This window comes from Ceratotherium simum, chromosome 14 (assembly GCF_057802395.1).
Source record: "Ceratotherium simum simum isolate JZ-2026a chromosome 14, ASM5780239v1, whole genome shotgun sequence".
NCBI classification, from domain to species: Eukaryota; Metazoa; Chordata; class Mammalia; order Perissodactyla; family Rhinocerotidae; genus Ceratotherium; species Ceratotherium simum.
In genome coordinates, this window is record NC_141913.1 from 41,694,431 (window position 1) to 41,717,680 (window position 23,250).

Below are 23,250 nucleotides of genomic sequence, written 5' to 3' on the forward strand. Positions count from 1 at the left end.
CCTTCACAATCTCTTGGAAAATTCATATGATTTTCTTTTTCTTTTCTGAACACATGTTCCCAAACTGAAGTTTTAGAGATAAATATCTTGAAAAAAGTGGATGACTTTTTAAACTTTCTTCAAGTATCTTGAGGCACACCACATTTTCCTAAAATTGGTAGAACATTATCAGCTTTGTTGATAATACTAACAAAATAGAAAAATGATTTAATAATTGATAATTCCATTCTTGGGGGTTGTTTTCTGAATAATATGAAACTTTCAGTAATATGAAAATTAAGCACATTTTGCTGAAACTTTAAGTTTTTAACTTCAATATTTGGTGTCTTTTAGATAATTTTTCCAAATCGTAAAAACAGTTGCCTTTGACATTACTTAGAAATCTCCAGTTTACGTGATTTGAGACCTCAATATACAGTCAGGAATCTACATTCTCCGCTACACTTTACATTTCTAGGCATCGCCTATGCTTTCTAAAGTGAAATCCAAAATACTATACATATTTCACCAGGCTATTACTACTTGGTTGTGTTAGTGAATAACCTGAGTTGCCCAGTGGAAAGACCTTATCATGAGGTCAATTCCTATAATCCTTTTTATTATAAATCTACTTCCAGTTCTAGGATGAGTCAATCACAAGAAGACTACTTTCAAGACTATTTTCATCAGAGAGAATCATTAAAGATTTTTTTCTACTATGCTGTCAAAAACATGCATCATTGGGGCCAGCCCGGTGGCACAAGCAGTTAAGTGTGCACGCTCCGCTGTGGCGGCCCAGTGTTCGCCAGTTTGGATACCGGGCATGCACCGATGCACTGCTTGGCAAGCCATGCTGTGGCAACATCCCATATAAAGTGGAGGAAGATGGCCATGGATGTTAGCCCAGGGCCAGTCTTCCTCAGCAAAAAAAGAGGAGGATTGGCAGATGTTAACACAGGGCTGATCTCCTCATACAAAAAAAAAAAAAAAAGAGAATTGGCATCAGGTGTTAGCTCAGGGCTGATCTTCCTCACCAAAAAAAAAAAAAAGCGTCATTTAATATATTAGCATATATGTAAAAATGTGTGTATATATAAGTGATATGTACATCATATAATTACACATATTTTTATATTTTTGTGTATATATAGAGATATATCTATATATAATCTACACGCACAAACACACATACATATAATGACACAGTTGAGCATACTGTGAGTTAACAGGTAATACCTATTAAAACTGAAAGTAAAATGATCAGGTAATAACTACTTCCTCCAACCAAATCTTGTCAGACTCCTGTGGTTTTGTAATAGAAACCTACCCCACAGTTCGTGCTTCTTCCTTGCCAAATTGCTGTCATATCTCCTAACTATGTATAGCTCAGTCAAGAAGGGGTTTCATTATGTTAATAATTACATCGCCTGCAGGCTTTTTGATGTTGCAGTCCCCGTACAGAAAAGAAACAGATTTCATACAAATATCATTAAAGATGTTAACTACAGGAGGAAAAAAATATCAAAGAGGCAATCAAAGCATGCACTTTATTATCAATAAATGCAAATAGTTTCAGAAATGGCTTGCATTTGAAACACGTTCGATGAAATCATCAGCACTGGAAGCGGCTGCTTAAATAAGAGCGCTTTGTGGTCTAAATCCATTTGACTCATGACAGATAGTTACTTAGATCCCTTGCTACCCATGTTTAAAAATGGACCCGAGAATCATTTTTAAATTAGCAAATGAATAAGGAGGTAGAATCATCCTCAGAATTCTGGCCTGAGTTGAGGACATGTGAATTATAGGTCATTATTGGAATAACAACACATGCGGTATTTTTTTCAAATGCACTGTTACTTTAATTCTGAAAAGAAAAGGATTTGGTGGCTGTTAAATTGATGATTTAGGGACACTGCATTACACAATCTTTTTAAAAAGACTTTTAATATTCAAATGTTCAACTACATATTCTCTGACACTAACGTTTGTCCTCATTTTGGACTTCCAGCTGAGAAACATCAATGTAATGGTGAAAAGGCATCAGCCTCGTTCAGTATTATGAAGACAGTGGCGTGACTTGATCCTTCTAAAGCTTTTTCTGTGAAAACCTTATATTCACATTCTTATTTGGAAAGGATTATCTAAACTCTCAAGATATTATTAGAACCATATATTTGATAAATCATAATTTAGGCTTTAGTGTGATTGATACAAATATCACGTTACTTACAGTACAGAAAAGTGAGGAAGGTAGATGAGTGGATAGATGTTGGAATAGAAACAGAACAAGAAAATGGAAAGAAAAAGAAAACAGGGTGTTCATTCATGTATGCTATGTGACTTCTCGATCATCAGAAGCCCTAGCATCTTGTAAAACCTAAAATATTTGGTGAATTAAACCAGATGAATTCAAATGCCTTTGATTCACCCATGACTTGGAAAATGAAATAGAAAAATCTATTTCACAAACATGCTTCAACTTTTGAAACAGTAGCATTTTATTACGAGTTGAAGATGTCTCTTTAAAGTGAAATTATAAAGTGAATTGTATTACTTTATTATATCATAAAGTAGTTAACATTTACTACAAATGATTTGATGATGAAGAATCACTGATTTTCAGAACCAAAAGAAACCAGAGATATTATCTAATCCATTGGGAGTGATCATTTGGGGAATCATAGACCCTAATGATGGAAACTATGGATCCTATATCTCAAAAAAGTGTACATACTACATTCTTGAAAATATGCATACAATTTTAGGAGGCCTATGAACTCCTTGATGTCAATGACTGGTCTCTATCATAGGTAGAGTAGGGACAAGAAACCATACCTTCTGACTGCCATCTTAATCAGTTGTAACTCATTAAATGGTAGTATTCCCTCTCTGTCTCTGTCTCTGTCTCTCTCTGTCACGCACACACACTCATATATACAACACAAACGCACACATATCCTGTCTTCAATATGATTAGATGTGATAAATTATGTTTTATTAAAAATTCAGCTAACTTTCGTATGCCATTTTTTTGGGTTAATATGCAATAAGATCTCATTATAAAGTGCTCTGTTATACTATAAATTTATATATATAGTCAAAAATTACTGCTCCCAGTGCAAATAGTGACAGGTAATACATCTCATTTACTCCAACGTAAGTATTTAATTTATTCTTAGGTACAGGTGTTATAATGAATTTCAACTGTAATGCGGTATTGAAATTTAAAAAGATAGTTGGTTAGGCTGACATTGATTGATGAGTTACTTGCGTAGATTATGCATCTATTCTGAAATCCTTCCATTCTTTGAAGAAATAGGTAACTCGAATAGAGATGGAGAGAAATTAGATGCAGTTTGCCACAAAATTATTGTCCAACTGAGGGGATCAGTGGGGGTTATTAAAGACGTCTTGGAAATGATGAGCGGTTAAGCCCATTAAGGTTCTTGACTGACATACTAAAATGTAATGAGGTGGAAGACTGAAGCTGTTAACTGTATTGATTTCACGTCTAATCCCCATTGTTGAAGATTTTTGAGTCTCTCTTTTTCCCTTTCTCTCTCTCTTTCTAATATGCGTGTAACAAATCACGTATGTAAAAGTATGTAAGTTATGCTTAAATATACTTTACAGAAATGGATCTGAATAAGTACACAAGTATATACAAGTATGTATACATACACATACGTATCTCCAGAATCAACATAAAACACAATATATTATCCACCGACATATGTTAGAGCTATAATTCAAAAGGAAATATTAGAGAATTCAGGAATTTGAATGTATACCACTGTTGTGATGAAGACTAAACATTTAATAGGTTAAATGAAACATATAGTCTTGACACTAGCCAGGAATGTTGTAAAAAAGAATATCTCATGTAGAGGCAGTATTTTGGTCTGGATGACATATCTGTATCTATATCTATGTCTATACCTATATCTATATATCTAATCTATGTATGTCTAATATCTGTATCTATATCTGTCTATATTTAAAAAGGTGGTTGGTTAGGCTAACATTAATTGATGAGCTACTTGCATAGATTAGATTAGATTAAAATAGATAAAGATATATGAGTATATATAATTTGATGGTAATTCTTTAATGTTTTGATATTTATATTTACTTGAAACAACATAGATTATGGTATTTTTGTTTTCATATATGAAGATATTAAAGAATATCTACCAATACAGTCAGATCATAAAATAAATTATATCTTGAAACAAAAAGTTAAAATAGGAAATAGTTTAGTCCTAAAAGGCAATCCTTTTTCAGAAAAAGACAATTGGAAACTTTACGCCAGCAAATAGAGTGTTATTATTTGGCTAGAAGTTGGTGAAAACACATACTGTTGTTTGTGAATACTTGAACCAAAAGCTCTAATGCTCCTTTTTACTTCTGGTGTCTATTATCTCTGCTTGAAATCCTTCTGAAAACCCAAGCGCATGTTTTTCCCTGCGAGTGTTGAATGACCATTAAGAAGGGAGAATAATTCAGTTGGTGAACAGATGATCAGGGTTGACACTCCCAATGTGAACTGAATCCAAATTGTGGCACTTACTCTGTGATGCTCTCCCATCAATAACTAAGCTACATACACATGTAAAGAAATTACACTGTGGACAAAGGGCACACAGGCTCACATGCATACAACATGGACATAGTGTTCTCATCAGATGTGTTAGGAAAACACTATTTTCTGATCACTTGTAGTAATAATGCTGAATCAACTAAATTAAATGAGTTCAACTGTGTAATGTATTTTAGGCTTGTGATTTGCCATAACATTTGGTAATTGTATTAAAAGTCATTCATTTGACACACATTTATTGAAAACTGTCTGTATACCTAGCATTGGACAAATGCCCGTGGAGAAGACAGCTGCTCCTATTAGTTGGGAAACTACATGGAGGATTTTGACTATTCTCCCAACAAACAGCCAGGGCACTAAGCAGGGCTCATCAGGGGAGGAACATGGCCTAATGTTTGTTCTTGTGGGGGTGCTGCCTTGAGCTGCAAGCATCCCTGTTGTCTCTTCTCCCCACAACGCCTGATGGAAGTGACTGTGCAGTTGAGATATCTAATTCCCACCTACTCAAACAGTCATAGTCACGTGGGCCGTGCACCCCACACTCCTACAATGCTAGGTGGCCCTCTCAGCTTGTCCTTCCAGATTCTAAGGTAGCTTGCTCTGGGTGCATGGGTCATTTCTAGCTTTTCTCCCATGCCATGCTCAGATCCTTAGAAAACTCTCAGAGTGACATGGGCACGCCTCACACCCCTGCCTTCTCAGCAAAGTTGCCACCAACTATGCGTGTGATGGTTCAGATAAGGTTCAAATTCATTTTCCACTTCTTTGCTCCTCAAAAATTGAAGACAATTTGAATTGTTTCCCCTCACCTCATTGTGCTCCAATGGAGCAGACGGGCAGAAACTCCCCAAACATTGCCTCCTCTTCCTTTCTCCTAGACACCTCCTGCAGTGGTTTTGCTCTAGGAATCCTTCCTGGAATGTGTTACATCTCACAGCAGGAGTGATGACTTTGAAGTGTGGCCATTTTTAAATCTGAATCTTTGCTGTGAGAGTGAGCCTTGTTCATCGTAAGCAGTGCTCTTTCAGTTTAACCAATGGAGAGCAAGAAGGAACACATTCAGTTAATACTTAACACATCACCCGGCTGCACAGGTATGGTCTGTGTGAGCGTTCAAAGTCCTGGTTACCTCATAATCAAAGTATATCTTAAGCAGGTCACTTGATCTCAATTCTCTTGCTCCTTTCTCTGTCTTCCTTCCTTAGAAGAATAATGGATTCCAAATCAGAAATATCCCCTCTTGAAATGTTTGCGTTGTCCTTGTGAATATATAGGTAATCATAGAAGCATGAAAATTATTTGTTTTTTATTATTGTTCTTTAAAATATTGTACTTTGAAAATACAGTTGAACAACATCTGTGGGCAAGTTTTTACTTTGCTTTGTTTTTTTCCCATGGAGCAATATATCTACTTCATTATAACACAATTCTAATTGTATCACTATAAACTTTGACACAGACAAGACTCTCCATTATTCACTGTTGTCTACTGAAGTCCCCTTTGTGGAATAGGGGATTTTCCACGGCAAAATTACCCCTTCCGAGGAGTACCAAGGTGGGGACACTTTGTCAAAATACAACTGTTTGGGAGACAGAGCTCTCCCCGTGGAAGAAAGGACACACAAAAGAAGAATGGAGAAGGCAAGAACGAACTCTGTAGAGATGGACTGGAATGGGAGGCATCTCCGTAGAGTAATGAAAACTATGCCTATGTGTCTGTATATTTGAGTATATGTACACACGTAAACATTCGTGTATGTGTCTGTGTGCATGTATTCATATGTTTCTTGTTCGCTGAAAGGATCTAGAGGCAAAGACACCCAAGTAGCAATGAACACAGCTAACAGCCAGATCTTTGTTTCAAATACCATTTCCCACTAAAGGGAGCCAGAAATCTTTGGAGAAATGTTTGATTCCAGAGCTGGGGTAGGATCAGGGTGAACCTGAACTGTATTATGCCAGAAAGAAAAGAGGTGCTCCAGTAAATAACGGGGCACGTCACAAGAACAGAGGAACCAGCTTAAAGAGAGCCCTACTGGCCAAACCTGGGACAATTTGAACACCAAAATAATTAAGGACAATAGTGAATTATAGACCATAAGGAAGTAGGAATCCATATGCCCATACTGATAATAGATACATAAATAGAGACAAACATGGGCTCTTGCTTGTAATAGAATGCTGAGTGCCAAGCAGTTAATGCAGAAGTGATTGAATAGGAAAAAAATCACCATTTTGTAACCACTCTGGTAAATTGGATTCCATCAAGAACCATTAGTAGACACTAACTCTAAGAGAATTTGATAAAGAGCATGATATTTACATGGTCCTACCCTAGTATCTCACAACAGATTGCTTATTATTTGTAAGCGGAGAGCAGGGGTCTGGGGTGGGGGGTATGCAGGGGGATGCAGTTAACTTTACAATGGAGAAATCTGACAGCACCTTGACCAGGTACTCAATATTAACATAAAAGAGGGTACAGAGATCTTGTGCCTCTGGATGTGATGCCCTGAGAAGGATGGACATCACTTATGTTTCATTTAATAAGTGTATAAACTAAATCCAATATGAAGAAATAAAGACAAACCCAAAATGAGGAGCATTCTATTTAAACAAAAAAGAAAAGGACTATATTCTTCAAAAACGTAAATGATCTAAAGATAAAGAAAGGTTTTGGAACAGTTTCATTTTAAAGCAAACTAAAGAGATATGGCAATGAAATGCAAACTTGACCCTAGACTGGATCCTGAATTGGAGAGGAAAATGCCTCATGAATGACATTATTGGGTCATTTGACACAATTGAAATACAGATGAAGATTAGATAAAAGTGTTGTTTTAGAGCCAACCGTGATGGCCTAGTGGTTAAAGTTCGGTACTCACCACTTCAGCAGCCTGGGTTCGCTTCCTGATTGTGGAACCACACCACCCGTCTATCAGTTGCCATGCTGTGGCGGCAGCTCACACAGAAGAACTAGAATGACTTGCAACTAGGATATGCAACCACGCACTGGGGCTTTGGGGAGGACAAAAAAAAAAAAAAGAGAAAAAGAGGAAGATTGACAACAATGTTAGCTCAGGGTGAATCTTGCCCTGCCAAAAAAAAAAAAAATACTGTTTTAATACTAAATGCACTAAAATTAATAACTATATTATTCATGTAGACATTAATTCTTAGGAAATATACACTAAAGCATTTAAGGGTAAAGAACCATGATCTATGCAACTTAATCTGAACAGAGAGAGGGGGAAAGAGAGAGAGAGAGATTGAGAGAGAGAATGATAAAGTATACAGAGCCAAGTGTTAACAATGGGTAAATTTGGACAAAGGGAACATGGGTATTCTATGTACTATTCTGATTCTTAAATTTTTCTGTAGGTTTAAAATTATTTCCAAATAAGCTTTTATGAAATCATTAACAATCACTTGTTAAAGTGAAAAGAAGGCAATTGTCAATAACAAGGATTCTCAAGATTTGGAGACTGGTGGGAAAATATGTGAAGGTGACATAAAATACCTGTTTCTGATATGAATCTTGTTTTTCAAAATGAATGTGTGAGTAGCAGCGCCTTAAAGAGTCTGGGTTCCATGGAACAAATTCTGAAAATGATCCAGAGACGTAGGTTCTACGCTGAACTAAGTGTATCATCAGATATCATGTCAGCCAGGTTTTCATACACTATTTTGCTGTGGAAGTTCAAACTTGGAGTTGTATTAGAGGCTTAAAGTGTATATCTGTCCAAAGCCCTTTGGTATCCAAGCCTGGGAGAATACGTAGAACGTGTAAGTTATAGTTGGTGTTATTCTTGCAATGGTAAGACTATTTATTTATTTTAGATTACAGTAACTAACACGGCTATTGCATTCACAATTTACAAGCCATATCTTTACATTCAGGTCTATATGCACGAACAAAAAGTATGTACAAGTTCAAAATTTGCTAATCTAGAATCTGAAGGATTTTTTTTTTTTTTTTTTTTTTTTTTTTTTTTGTGAGGAGATCAGCCCTGAGCTAACATCCACCAATCCTCCTCTTTTTTTTTTTTGCTGAGGAAGATGGCCCTGGGCTAGCATCTGTGCCTATCTTCCTCCACTTTATATGGGACGCCGCCACAGCATGTGAAGGATTTTTTTAACTCATTTCATACTCTAACCTGACCTGACCTTTTGTTAGGCTATGTATAGTCTTTAATTATCCTGTTTGCTGTGAATGTCATATGTTTTGCTATAAATATGTGATTTGATAACAAAGTGCTACCACAGACCCAACTACAGGTGTTACATAAAATACTGCATATGCACCATCTTATCTTTCCAAAATCTGAAAATTTCTGGATCTCAAAACACATCTGGACACAAGTGTTATGGTTAAGTGATTGTGGACTTGCTATCTAATTTCTTTAATGAGCAAACTACTTATCCTTGATTAAGTGAAGTAATAGTTATGAGAAGGGGCCGGCCTGGTGGCGCAAGCGGTTAAGTGCGCACGCTCTGCTGCGGTGGCCCGGGGTTCGCCGGTTCGGATCCCAGGCGCGCACCGACGCACTGCTTGTTAAGCTATGCTGTGGTGGCGTCCCATATAAAGTGGAGGAAGATGGGCATGGATGTTAGCCCAGGGCCAGTCTTTCTCAGCAAAAAGAGGAGGATTGGCAAATGTTAGCTCAGGGCCGATCATCTTCACAAAAAAAAAAAAAAATAGTTATGAGAGAAAATTTTCTGGTATTTCTAGAAAATACTGGAAAGTGAAATTGAAAATTGAATCCTGAAATTAATTTAAAGGACCTAGAATTGGGAAAGATTTTAAAATGCTGACTTAAATAAAGACAATGTGGTAAATTATCCATGGCTGTGCTGCCCATTTGAATTATAAGTAGAATCATGATATACAAGTTCTAATTGCATTTTCTCTTTTCCTTCAGCAGTTATTAGCAATACACAGGCAAAGGTATTTTGGCGTAGTGGAAAATTTTCCATACTAAGAATTTAGATTACATAAAGAATCTCCTTCTTTTTCTGCCGTTATCCTAGTCACATATTCCTTGACCCGTTTCCTCAACTGTAAAAATGAAATAAGTAATTTGGGTTAATATAAGTCCTCTTCTGAATTTTACAATGAAATGATTCTAAAATTTTGTTACTTTATATTATATTTTATATTTTTGTATTCTTATTCTATACGGTTCTAAAAATAGTACATGCTGCTATAATTTCCTTGAACTATGAAAGATGTAATTTTGTTTTTTTCAAGGAAGAGAACCCTCTTATACTAATCAATTTCTCTTGTATACAGTGCAAGTTCCAGGGCCAGTAGAAAACCTGCAAGCTCTATCTACCTCACCTACCTCAATTCTTATTACCTGGGAACCCCCTGCCTATGCAAATGGTCCAGTCCAAGGTTACAGATTGTTCTGCACTGAAGTGTCCACCGGGAAGGAACAGGTAGGCAAGGGAATGGTCCCCACTGCTGTCACCGATTGGATGGCTCTAGGGTTGGAGAAATAGGAGATCTGCGGGCTCTTTATACAGTCCAGTGTCCAGCCCATTAACTGGAGAGCTGATCAGTTTTAAAGTATTTTTATTGGAAAATTTTCACAATTTAATTGAATTCTTGTGGTGATAGAGACAAATGGGCAATAAGATGACATCGGTATAAAGGACACCAATTTTTTGTTCCAGTAGGTAGTGGCTTGGGCCAGTGTAACCACATTTCTATTAAACTATCTGGTCCCAGAAAGCATTTGCATTTTCCGTCCTTATCCTCAGGGATGATTGAGCTCATATTCAATGACCTCAGCCAAATTGCTTTTTTCATATATTTGATGTTATTTCTGTCCTCTCCTCACCATCGGGCTGTTACCTGTCACTTTTCATTATTTTCAGTACACCTTACTCCAGAAGGCTACCTCCCTCCTCCTTATATTTTGCTACTAATCTGTGGTTACCTCAGACACCTGAAAAAAGGGAAATTAGGTTTTTAGGTAAAGTAAGAGTAAATAAGTCTTTAGGGAGACACGTGAACCTCAGCAATTCTGTTTTGTGACATATATATGACTATTGAAATGTTTGCTTTCAGATTCTGAACTTCACGTGGAAAAAGACATACAGACAAGTGTATAGTTAAATAGGAAAGGTCCAGAGCTGAACTTGGGATAGTGGAGTTCTTACAATGTGTTGTGAAGTTTGCCAAGCATAATGTTGTCTTTAGGCTTCCACATAAACTGCATGATGGAGATTTTTCATTTTAAAAAAACGTTTTGCAATAGTCCTATTCAGAAATAGTTCAAGTCCCACGTTATATTGTAAGATAAGAATTACTAAGAGCTCCACCCGTGTAATCACTCATTTCAATCTCCATGCTATTTAGCTCTTATTTTCACCTCTCTATTCTATCCACCTTTTTCTAACACATTTTAGTTCTTCAATAATGCATTTCACCAATCCGTTTAAATAAATTCAAAAACAATGTTATTTGAGATGGATGTGAGTGTGAGGATCATCGTGGAGAGCTAAATAATGGGTCTTCTAGAGCAAACTGGCTCTGATTTCTCAGCGACCTTCACCTCCCGAACCTCATTTCTGCAGCTGTGAAGAGTTGAAAAACAGTCTGGAACTACCTCATGGCACGTGGAGACATAAAAATTGTGGCAAAGTATCTGTCAGTTTCAAGAGCCGAGGGTATATTTCACTGAGGGAAGGCAGAGATCTATTGTTGCCTGGTGAATTATTCCATTTAGGGCACAGGAGCAGCTCTCTGTTCCCATGGATTTACAAGCTGCTTTTGCCTGTCAGGATTCGATGTGGGCGGAACACCGCACGCCATTCAATGTATTGGATGGTGTTAAACAAATTGGAACTTAATGACTGTAAAAATAGCGTGGTGCTATTTTAACTAGGAGTCTATAGAGTGGTTTAGGCTTTAGTGGGGGAGTGTGTGTCACAAGTGAGGTTTTACAACAACTCATTATAAGGCTAGAGTGTAGTTTTGTAAGAGTCTAAAATCCAATTCACTGATTGTACAGAATGGCTGCCATTTCTGCTTTAATGTGCCTCCTGAATAACAATTTTGGTGTTTTATGTCTCCAGAATATAGAAGTTGATGGACTGTCTTATAAGCTGGAAGGCCTGAAAAAATTCACGGAGTATACTCTTCGATTCCTAGCTTATAATCGCTATGGGCCAGGAGTATCTACTGATGATATAACAGTGGTTACGCTTTCTGATGGTAAGTTCCAGCCGATGAACCTTGACTCACATATTTGTTATAATAATGAAATAATATTGTATGAATGTCATAGATTCCATTTTCAATATTTCCTAACTAAAACTTTATGGGATATATTAGCATAAATTAGAAATTTGGCTAATTCACTCAAACTATCTATCTAGTCAAATTTAAACTTTCAAAAGGTATACACTCTGAGTCAGGATGTCCTAAAAGGTAATCTTCAAAGTGTAACTACTGTCTAAGAGCTCAAAATAATTTTTTCTGTTTTTCTTTATTTCTATAAAGACAAACACATTTGTGCAGGTGTGTGGACTAATTTACATTGGCATGTTTCTTTTGTTTCTTGTTCCAAAAGGAGGTAGATAATTTAAAGTGTAAATGATGGACAATCTTCCTACATATATTTCTTAATTTGGAAATACATCATACAGATTTAGGCTAAATAATCCAGCATTGAAAGTATTAAAATTAAAAATGTATACTTTTATTTGTACCTTGCCTAACAAATGAAAGATCAAACATATTTTCTTAAATGCCATAAAGGGAGAGGAAGAAATCTCAATGAAGAGGATGGATTTGACAAAGGAGTAGTAGAGAAAACTGGATATCTAAGAAACGGGTGGTAATGAAATGTTGGGAAATTTAATGAAAAGCAAAAATAAAGTACAGCAAAGTATACGATGTGGGGCCAATGAATATTCAGGCAGGTGCAGAAATGCAGAGATGTGACCTCCATAAATGGTAAAAAGGCAAGAAGCTATTTCTTTTCAGCAACAGTTTCCATGTTGGCGTGTGTAATTCTATATATTATTGATCTTTTGAATTAAAAAAACTGACCTTAGCTTGTGATTCCTTGACCAATCCACCATTCTTTAATCTGGGAACATATCTGTGTGGATATTTCACACAATATCAATGGAATGAGGAAGGGCATGCACGTTACTAAGGGCAGTGCAAAGAAAACAGGAGTAATACTCATTTGCAATTTCAACTTAAAAAAATATTTTATATGTGACACCACTTCAGCATCATTTTTAATGTAATTTTTATGCCCATCCATCTGATTCTGTTATTCAAGACAGAACAGAATATTTATTGGCAGAATAAATTACTTCACAACTTGTAATTATAAAAATAAAAGGAAAACAAATGAAAATGAATATTTTACATAATTATGTAGATTTCATTCACACTCTGAACTATAATACTGTGGCCTTATTCTCCACTTTGGTTTTAAATGTTTTAAGTGAGAAAGATAGATTATTACTCATAAGTCCAAGAATTATCATCTCGAAGTGCTGCAACATTTAGGACTTAGAAAATGCCTGTCACTTAATAGAAGAATTTCACGACCCTAATCCAACATGCATCACTGTGCAATGGACGCTAACTTCCCTCTATCAGATGCATCTGATAGGAGGAAGCAGGAACTTCATGGGCCCATTAGACTAGGCTCCCTGACCTTGTCTGCATTCATCTTTACAATTGACTCACCCCTTTTAATTTCCAAGGAAAAATCCTGCACTCTTGGCTCCCATTCCCTTATTCTGCAGTCCCCCTCTCTCTGTTTCAATCTGATGTGCTCTCCTCTCTACTGAAGCTGTCCGCGCTCAGGTCACACATCATGTGTAGATGTATTTAATCACATTTAATAGGCAGCTACTTCTAGTCCTCAGTCATCCTTCTTCTCCTTGACTTTCTTAATGTTATAAAAGGGAGTTGTGAAAATTAAATGGGCTAATCCACGTAAGCACCTAAAACATGAGCATGGCATATTTTAAGCGTTTAATAAATGTTATCTATGCCAATGTACATGTCTCTTTTCCTCATTATACTATATGTTCCTTAAAATGAGGGGTGTTGTTACATTCATGTCTGTATTCATCTTGACTCAGCAAATATTTATTGAAATAATAAGATAGTTCAGCCAAACCTGTACAATTGTTTGTTATGTATAGTCTTTAGGTCTTCCCGTTTGTGTGGCTAGTTTAATATATGACTGTGTCTAAATGCATCTCTGTTATAGAGAGCATCATATTTCTTAACAGGTCAGAGAAATCCTTATCATAAAAAGTTATATTAGGGGGCTGGCCCTGTGGCTTAGTGGTGAAGTGCGCACGCTCCACTACTGGCGGCCCGGGTTCGGATCCCGGGCGTGCACCGACGCACCGCTTGTTGGGCCATGCTGAGGCGGTGTCCCACATACAGCAACTAGCAGGATGTGCAACTATGACATACAACTGTCTACTGGGGCTTTGGGGAGAAAAAAGGGAAAAAAAAAAAGGAGGAGGATTGGCAATAGATGTTAGCTCAGGGCTGGTCTTCCTCAGCAAAAAAAAAAAAAAAAAGTTTATATTAGGACAATAGAAAAATTGAATAAAAACAAAAATGAAGTGCAAATAATTTTTTTCTCAATTGATTATCCCAGTGGCATCCCTGTTATGCTAAGATGCTTATAAAGATTTTTATCCTGATGAGCTGTCATGTCTAGTTTAGCTCTGCTTTAATTGTTTTTCTGGGAAGAAACATTGTTTTTCATTCAAATTCCTCCACTTAATGTATCATAGGTTTACAATGATCCACTTCTTCAAACCACTGGGATTGTAGAGCACCAGATCCGGGCAGCCTCAAATTTAGTATGGGATGTAACTACTTTTGCCAGGTTGTCCCCAAACACTGTCTCTTGAACTAGTTGAGATAGATAGGTCATTAACAGATGTTATGAGTGAATTAACATTTATGAGTGTCCATGCCAGCTTGCCCTGTGTGCAAAAGCAGAGGGACCTGATATCATAGGCAAACTTAACTATAGGAATGTGCGTCTTACTGTTATCACTCATATTTATTGAGTACTTACTAGTGTGAGGCCCTGCTCTAATTGCTTTTCATAATTAACCTTTAATCCTCATGATACTATAATTTTCCCTGCTTTACAGATGACAAAACTAATATAGAAAGAGGTCACAAAAGCCAGTAAGCAGCAGAGCCAGGTCACATAAGCCCATAAGTAAAGAGGCAGAATTCAATGTGAAAACATATTGAGTTTCTCTTAGTCTATAATAAATTCCCCTATTAATTCCTTAAAGTAAAAAGCTCATCATTATATATGAATTATTTCAATCCATAAATTATGTGTACAGGACAGTGCATACTTGCTCAGGGAAGGAATTCAAGTGCCTGTCTGAATGGAGATTAATTTACCAATGTGGGAACTTTACCTACTCCACAGAATGTATCCTCATCATGTGTTGCAAACCAGCATATTCTGCCATATTGAGGGGAATTTCCACACCAAACACCTCTGATTGGCTTTAATGAACCTATTGTAAATGATAGATTGCTTGACATTTTGAGGGGAAAAGCAATGAACTATGTCCATACCCTCCGCCTCCTGAGGCAATGAAACATCTTGGGAAGACAAATAAAAAAAAGTCCAGATAAATGTGGATTCTACTCACTTCCACCAAGCATATGATCCTATCTATTGTATCTATTCATCTCTAAATAATATGGAAACTGATAGTGAGAAGGAGAGTGGCTCTTGATAGCTAAAAATGCTGTAGAAAAAATTCTATACTTTCTTTCCTGACTATGTAAGGCAAGAATATCAGTGTGCTATCAAGAAAAAGTAAGAGAAAGTTATATTATAAAAATAATAGACAAAATACATCAATGCCATTGTTACAACCATCTTTGGGATTTTATTATATTGGCTTTCAATTCCTAACACAGAAAATAATCTTGATACTTCTCAAATTGTAGTAGTTAACAGAAGAAGAATATGTATTTATCTTTTCTCTTATGTATTCTTGGCTTTCTGGAAATGAAAAGTTAAATGACATTTATAAACTTAAATTAAAATAACATTTGAGGGTTACATAGCAGCTAGCACAGGACCTAGAACAAAACATGATAAATCTGTTACCTTCTTCCTCCAAAATTCAATCACCTATCATAAATTCAGCCGGTGTTACTGAAATTATATTTTGATATGATTTAGTTGGTCAAAAAGTAGGTGTAATATGATTAGTAAAGTATAATATGACATGTAAATATCACAATACCATGTGGAATATAAACTAGAAAGATTTTTCTGTGTTTAAGGAGTGATTTATCATCACTTAATATTGATATCATTTCCAAACTTGGCTTTTAAAGAATTATATTTTTCAGAAGTTTGTGAAATTATATGATTTAGAGCATACCATTTTTTTCAGTTTGTGGAACTTTTAATTTTCAATGCTTTACAGAATAATTTGAATATGGATCATATTAAATTCTTCCTCGTTGTGAGGATATCAGTTTTAGTGCTTCTGACCACACACATCATTGTTATTTCCAGCCTATCTCTTAATCTTTCCTCTTTCAAAGAAACATGTAGAGATCATCATATTAAAGCCTCTGCATTCTTCCCTTTCCTGGATACTGGACTGAGATGGCCAATGGTCTGTGAAGGTAGTTCAGAGAAGTCCTGTTTCATTAACATAACATTTATAGAGATGAGAAGATATAAATGTTGCCAGATGCAGAAGAGTCCTTCTGATTATTTTCGCTTTAGAGAGAATAAATATCTTGACGTTTTAATAACAGTAACATGAAAATGGAATATAATATATAAAAGAATGAAAATGTTAGAGATGAGATTTGGGGGGAACTGATCAGTGTTAATAAAAACATACTTTAAGAACTCAACAAAAAAGGATATCCGAATACCACTAAACATGTGAAAAGATGCTTGACATTACTAGTCCTCAGGGAAAAGCAGATAAAAATATTATACACTTACCAAATTACTAAAATTAAAAAGATTGAAATAAACAAGTGTTGGTAAGGATATGGGGCAACTAGAACCTTGATATATTCTTAGTAGGAGTGTAAATTGGTGCAACCACTTTGGAAAACTTTGTATCTATTAAAACTTAATATATGTGTTAACTCCTACAGGGGTTTCCACGCTGACCAGTATTTCCACTCATAGGTATATAGTGAATGAAATGAGTACAATTGTCCACCAAAAGGCATGTACAAGAATTTTTACAGCAGGTTTATTTTCATAGGCCCAAACTGGAAATAATCCAAATACTATTCATCAACAGAATGGATAAACATAAAATGGAATAGTCACGTATTATAATACTATGGAGCGATAACAAATAAACAAAAACTCTAAGAACTACTGCACATGGAACAACATGAATGAATCTCAAGAAATAATAATGAGCAAGAGAAGGCAGCCTGGAAAAAAGCCACAACACTATGCTTTCATTTTTAGTAGGCTCAAAAACTAGCTAAACTAACCTATGGTAGAAGTCAGAATATTGGTTACTTGTAGAAGGGTATTGACAGGGAAGAGAGGCAAGTGAGCTTTCCAGGGTACTGAAAATGCTCTCTATCTTGAGCTAGGTGGTGTTAAATAGGAACACACCCACACACATACAACTTCACCAGTCATACGTACCAGATTTGTGCACTTTCCTGTATGTATGCTATACCTTAATTTAAAAAATGAAATTGCAAAAAGAAAGCTTGTTGTGACTGAATATGAAAAAGCTTTTATAATAGCTTATAATCTTTCTATTAATTAATTCCACAAATATTTGTTGAGTGTGCCCCACATGCCTGACATTTTTATCAATACTGGGGATGCAGCTTCAAAAGGAACAAAAATCCTGGTCCCTGTGGGGATTATATTCTGTTTTTGATAAGAAAACCATAATATGAACTAAAAGAAATGAAATAATAAAGTCTATTTTCTAAATTATGAAATATTTTTGAAAGAATATTTATTGACCTAATTAATGAAAAACAAGCCCCTGGAAGTATTTTATCACAAGCTACATTGGCTACAACCTTTATCAAGCACTAGCACAAGAATTTCATGACCAGCCCCAGTGGCCTAGTGGTTAAGTTCGGTGCACTCCTTTTTGGCAGCCCAGGTTCGGTTCCCAGGCGTGGACCTGAACCGCTCATCTATCAGTGGCCATGCTGTAATGGCAGCTCACACACAAAATAGAGGAAGACTGACAACAGATGTTAGCTCAGGGCACATCTCACTCAGCAAAAAAAAAAAAAAAAAAAAAGGACAAGATGTTCAAAATCAAAACAACATAAGAGATTACAACTCCCATCATGTCCAGAAGGGTCCAGGAGCTAATATTTAAGTAAGTATCCATTTGTTCATTTAATCATTGAGTCAGTAAATATTAACTGAATGTCAGTTTGGAGAATAAAAGGATTAATCACACATATGTCATGCCCTCATGATGATTACTTTTCAGAAGGTAAAATCAGAATAAGGCATAAGTAAATTCAAGGTAAGATTTAAGTACCCTAGCAAAGCATAAATATTGTCCAAGTTTAATTTAAAGAAGGGGAACATGACAAAAAAATGGCCCTTAAATTTCTGAAAATGCTGAGAGCATTTCTTATCTATTAAATTCATCAATTTGGCATGAACAGGAAGAGGGACTACTCATTTTATTAGTATATATTAAGCATTTATTGAAGGCTACTTCTATTTCTTTTGTGGGGCAGAAAGCTTTATTTTGTTGATGATTCATCCAAGACATCTAGAACAGTGCCTGACACATAACAGCCATTCAGTGAATAGTTAGTTGTCTTTGAATTACTCACATGATAGAATATTCACTTTTTAATACAGTAAATATTCATTACAAGTATTATACAGAAATATATATATGTTCTTCCTTCTTCCATGAAGGAGTGGGACAATCAAAATGCAGGCAAGAGAAACAAAATACCTGGAAAATCCACAAAGAAAAGTAAACTGCTCCTTTGTTCATAGAATTGATTCACCGAATGCTATTTGGTAACCTGCTTACATCTATGACACACAGGTTTAATTGCATACAGCTAAATAAAGGGATGTATTTCTTCTTTTCACTTTTTAAGAGATAATAAAGATTGCATTAAAGAGATTAAGCAGCATGAGTGACCATTAGAATGACATATTTCATCATAAAACCACGCAGATCCTGAAATATACAATATCTTAAGCCTTTAAAACCACTCCAGGAAATCTCCTGTGCATTTTTATTGGTTTCTCTGGGAAGGTTATTGCAAGAAAGCTGTAATTAAATGGCAGTATTTGGTATCACGGCAGGTGCTCTCTTGCCTAACAGTTTTGAGGACTCCCTAGATGGATAACAGGCCCACCAGGTGAGAAAAAATAAACAAAAGCAGTTATTTTTCATCTCTGCAGGAAAATTTTGAAGTGCCGCCTGGATCAACCTACCTAATTATCATTATGAACTGTGAAAAAGACATGCTTTCTTCTTTTAAAGAGGGTTATAGTTTCTCTTTCATGGCTTTGGCAGTAACCATCTCACCTTGGTTTATTCCTTTTAGTGCCAAGTGCCCCGCCTCAGAACGTCTCGCTGGAAGTAGTTAATTCAAGGGTAAGTCATTGAAACGTTCACTATTTCGTTACGTATACACGTATAACTTTCGCTCATACATCCACCTTGTTAAGTGAATGGTGGCTTCCATGTGAAAAAAGGTTCCAGAGCAGCGTAGTGAGTGGCATGGATCCCACATCTTTTTCTACTACACTTGAATTAAAGGACGGATCTGTCTACTAATAGTACACTTGATTTTATAAATGTTTTAATGATTAAAGGCTGTTCCATTAGGAAATAAAGATGTCTATTTATTTATACTTACCAGTAGAGGATGTAATGTGCTAGATGGAGCAACTGAATGTGGGAATGAATAAAACAATTGGAAGAGGTGGGATAAAGAAAGACTTTATTCCTGGCCAATTAACTAGAATTGAATATTTCATCATCATCTCTATTCTTCCCTTATAGATATAGACGTTGAAGATCATTCTTGAGGTCCAATAAGATTATATTTATGAAGCAATGTTACCCAGTGATAACTGGGTAACAGTTTTTCTGGCCTGTAAAGTTGATATAACTTCTAAAAGGGCTTCAATTAGGCTAGGTATAGCAGAAGATAAGGAGCCTATTGTCAGAAATCAGTTTTCTAGAAAGATCACCTTATTTCAGTTGTGTCTCACAGTTGAAGATAAGCCAAAATCATATAGTAGAATGAAGCAAACCAGGATTGGTCTGGCCTGTCTCCTTCATCACCTGGTTGTGTGCATTCAGGGAAATCATTTCAGTATCCCTGGGCCTCAGTGAGGAGATTGGCCTAACTGGTCTCTATGATCTGGGACGTGGCAGGGAAATTATATGGGTCTTAGAGGAAGTCATGTTATGTTTTTTAATCCTAGGTTGCCCTTTAAATAACTGTATGTGATCTTAGAAAAGTTTCCAACCTCACCAAACCTCAGTCTCCATATTCAACTAGCATGTGTGTTAATACCTTCCTTACTGATTTATCATGAGGAAGTAGTAATATAACATATACAATGGATCCAACTTAGTGTTGGTAGCTATTACTTCTCTCAATGTACAATTCCTTGCCATATTTTGCAAAAATCCCTGATGAAACCCTATTTTGTGACTTTGATCAGATTTGCCTCTGTCAAATGAATTTACCTTTTGTAGCTGTTGAAATGTCTCTAAAAATGTTAGCCTCATATTTTTAGGCACTATACTGAATAAGAACTAGTGAAGTCAATTTAAAATTAGAAGGGAGAGGGCCCACCCCATGGCTTAGCAGTTAAGTGCGCGCACTCCACTATTGGCGGCCCGGGTTCAGATCCCAGGCGCACACAGACGCACCGCTTCTCTGGCCATGCTGAGGCCGCATCCCACATACAGCAACTAGAAGGATGTGCAACTATGACATACAACTATCTCCTGGGGCTTTGGTGAAAAAAAAAAAGGAGGAGGATTGGCAATAGATGTTAGCTCAGAGCCAGTCTTCCTCAGCAAAAAGAGGAGGATTAGCATCGATGTTAGCTCAGGGCTGATCTTCCTCACACACAAAAAAAAAATTAGAAGGGAGAAAAATAAGTAAACTTAGGGAGAAAAAAATGAGCTAAAGGAAAATAACTAGAAATAAACATCATCCTAAAAAAACATTATGATTTGCAGCAATGTTAAATGTTCTACCTATGTGCCACTCAAATGAAGAGACTGCCAAATCAAAGTCAAGTAGATTTTTACAAGTATTGTAGGTTGTTAATAAATGACCTTTGGAAAACATATTATAGTTTCTCTTATTTTAATGACTCATTTTTATTAGCTTTCACCCACCTCATGTCTTTCCTCCAGGACAGAACATAGAAATGGATGTAAGCTATTTTGTGTGTGTGTGCTCATTTCCTCTAAAAGTCTACTCCAGCAAAGGATGAATGTTTTCTTCTGAAATGTGAATAAGGCATTATTGAACGACCTTGGATGCTGACTGTATTTAAATATGGATTTATTGCCCTCCTGAAGAGGGAATTCCTGGATTGCAAAATTGACTTTTTCAACTGATTTATATATATACACACAAATATCACAGCCCATACTCTTTTATAATATGCAATGCTTGCAGTAACCAAATATAAACACCCCTGCTTCTATCCTCTTGTAGTCATCTCTTTACTTGTTCATTAGTTTTTCAGAATGAATACAGCAGACCCAGATGCTGGAAAGCCTCTTACTCTCCTCTGCCTCCCTTTATCTCATTTCCTAGCTTTTAAGAAATTTAAATTAATCATTATTTTTCTTGGACCAAAGAGAAGGAAACTGGATGATCAAAACACTCTTTTTTCGTTCCCAGTACTTTGATGAAGAGAAAGCTAAAAACAATATTCTATTTTGATCTTCTGTTTGAAACAAAAGAATTCTCAAATATATTAATATTTACCTCTGATTATTACCATTTTAAGGAACAAAATTTATTTAAAAAGAAATATTGTAGTCGGATAAGTATTGTATTCTTTTTAGACTATCGGAATTATGACTTTAATTCTTTTTTCTTGATATTTTTATTTAATACAGAAGGAACAGAGTCATATTTTAAAATTTTATTCTATATCATATTTACAATTACAGAACATAATTGATTATTTTATTGACAGTGAGGAATTTGGTGGTGCTAATATTTTTGTACACAGATGGCTAGGATTTCTGTAGATAGAACTAAGAGGTCACTGTAAGGTATAAAATGACCATTTGTAGCTACTTGTTAAGGGTATGGCCACCTATAAGCCAATTGGATAGAGAAATCATGTTCCAGGCTATGCAAATAGAGAGATCCTTATACATTTAGATAAAAGAACCAAAAGAAATTCTGTTACTAATTTGTTCTCAAAAACCCAGTATAGTAGATTGCCTTTATAAAGCCATAGTCACAGAACAGTCTTGATTCCCTTTCTCCAAGCTAACTGTGAATACAAATTTTGTTTTGAAAGAATGGCTTTATCTATAGATCCTAGATTTTAGGTAATAATGGGTCATGATTAGATGGTTATGTCTCTTACTAAAATTTCTTTACAAGAAATAACATCTTCACAAGAAAAGAGAAAACAATGGTTTAGAGTATGAACTTTAAAATGTGACTGTTTTATTATGAAAAGTTTTTATAAGGATAATTTTCATGAGATCTTACCTTGAAATTTAATTATTTGAATAAATAAATATTACAACTTAATTAGTTGGCTAGCATATAAAGCACAAATTTATAGAATGCAAAGAGCTTATGTTGGCACTTGATTATTTCCCTAGGTTCCAATAGAAAAGTTCTGAGAATAAGAACATTTAGAGACTGCTAGTATTCAAGATGCTTGGGCTCTTTTACTAGCTCTTTGAGATCTTGCAAAGTCACTGTGCCTCAGTTTCATTTACTCATTCAACATTTACTGTGTACTTACTACATATATATATTTATCTACTATATATATACATATACATATATATACATATATATATATACACACTGTATTTAGACCTACTATATTACTATATATACATATATGACCCAGTCTTTGCCTTCACAGAGCACATAGTTTAGTAGGAAAACATATGAGAGAAAATTCACTTTTCATGTAACCACATTTAACCTATTGCAACTCTTTTAAGTTGATGTTATTTTCTCATTGATAAGATGAGAGGGTTGGAGAGATAATCTCTAAAGAATCTTTTGAAGCTCCAAACGTCTATGACTGTATTTCTACTTGTTAGACCTTTTCTCAGTCATTTTATCATTACAGAATTAGAGACAATGGCACAAGTATATTGATTAAAGTATACTGGACTTAAGTTGCAAGTTCATATTTATCGACTAAGCACTATAGGATGATTACAAGGAATGAAATATTAAACCCAATTAAGAAAAAATAAAATCCTCTATATCATCAGGCATGGATCGTTGTGCAAGTTTAGATTTTTTAAATGCAGAATGGTGAATTCCTCTCATTATATCACTGCACCTCTCTGTTGTTGAAATCCTTATCCTTGAACACCAGATGCGTCTATGTGGATGTCATTTTGTTGCATTCCTAAAAGCTGGTACCCAG

The 23,250-nt window shown here is 35.6% G+C and overlaps 1 protein-coding gene across 1 annotated transcript in view; it reads left to right on the plus strand.

Moving 5' to 3' along the window:
- Positions 1 to 23,250, plus strand: part of DCC (DCC netrin 1 receptor) — a 1,105,377-nt gene that overhangs the window by 806,069 nt on the left and 276,058 nt on the right. The window contains exons 10-12 of the mRNA XM_087439250.1: positions 9,876 to 10,024; positions 11,669 to 11,807; positions 19,179 to 19,228. Coding sequence (XP_087295376.1) covers positions 9,876 to 10,024; positions 11,669 to 11,807; positions 19,179 to 19,228 — 338 coding nt within the window. The remainder of the gene's footprint in view (positions 1 to 9,875; positions 10,025 to 11,668; positions 11,808 to 19,178; positions 19,229 to 23,250) is intronic.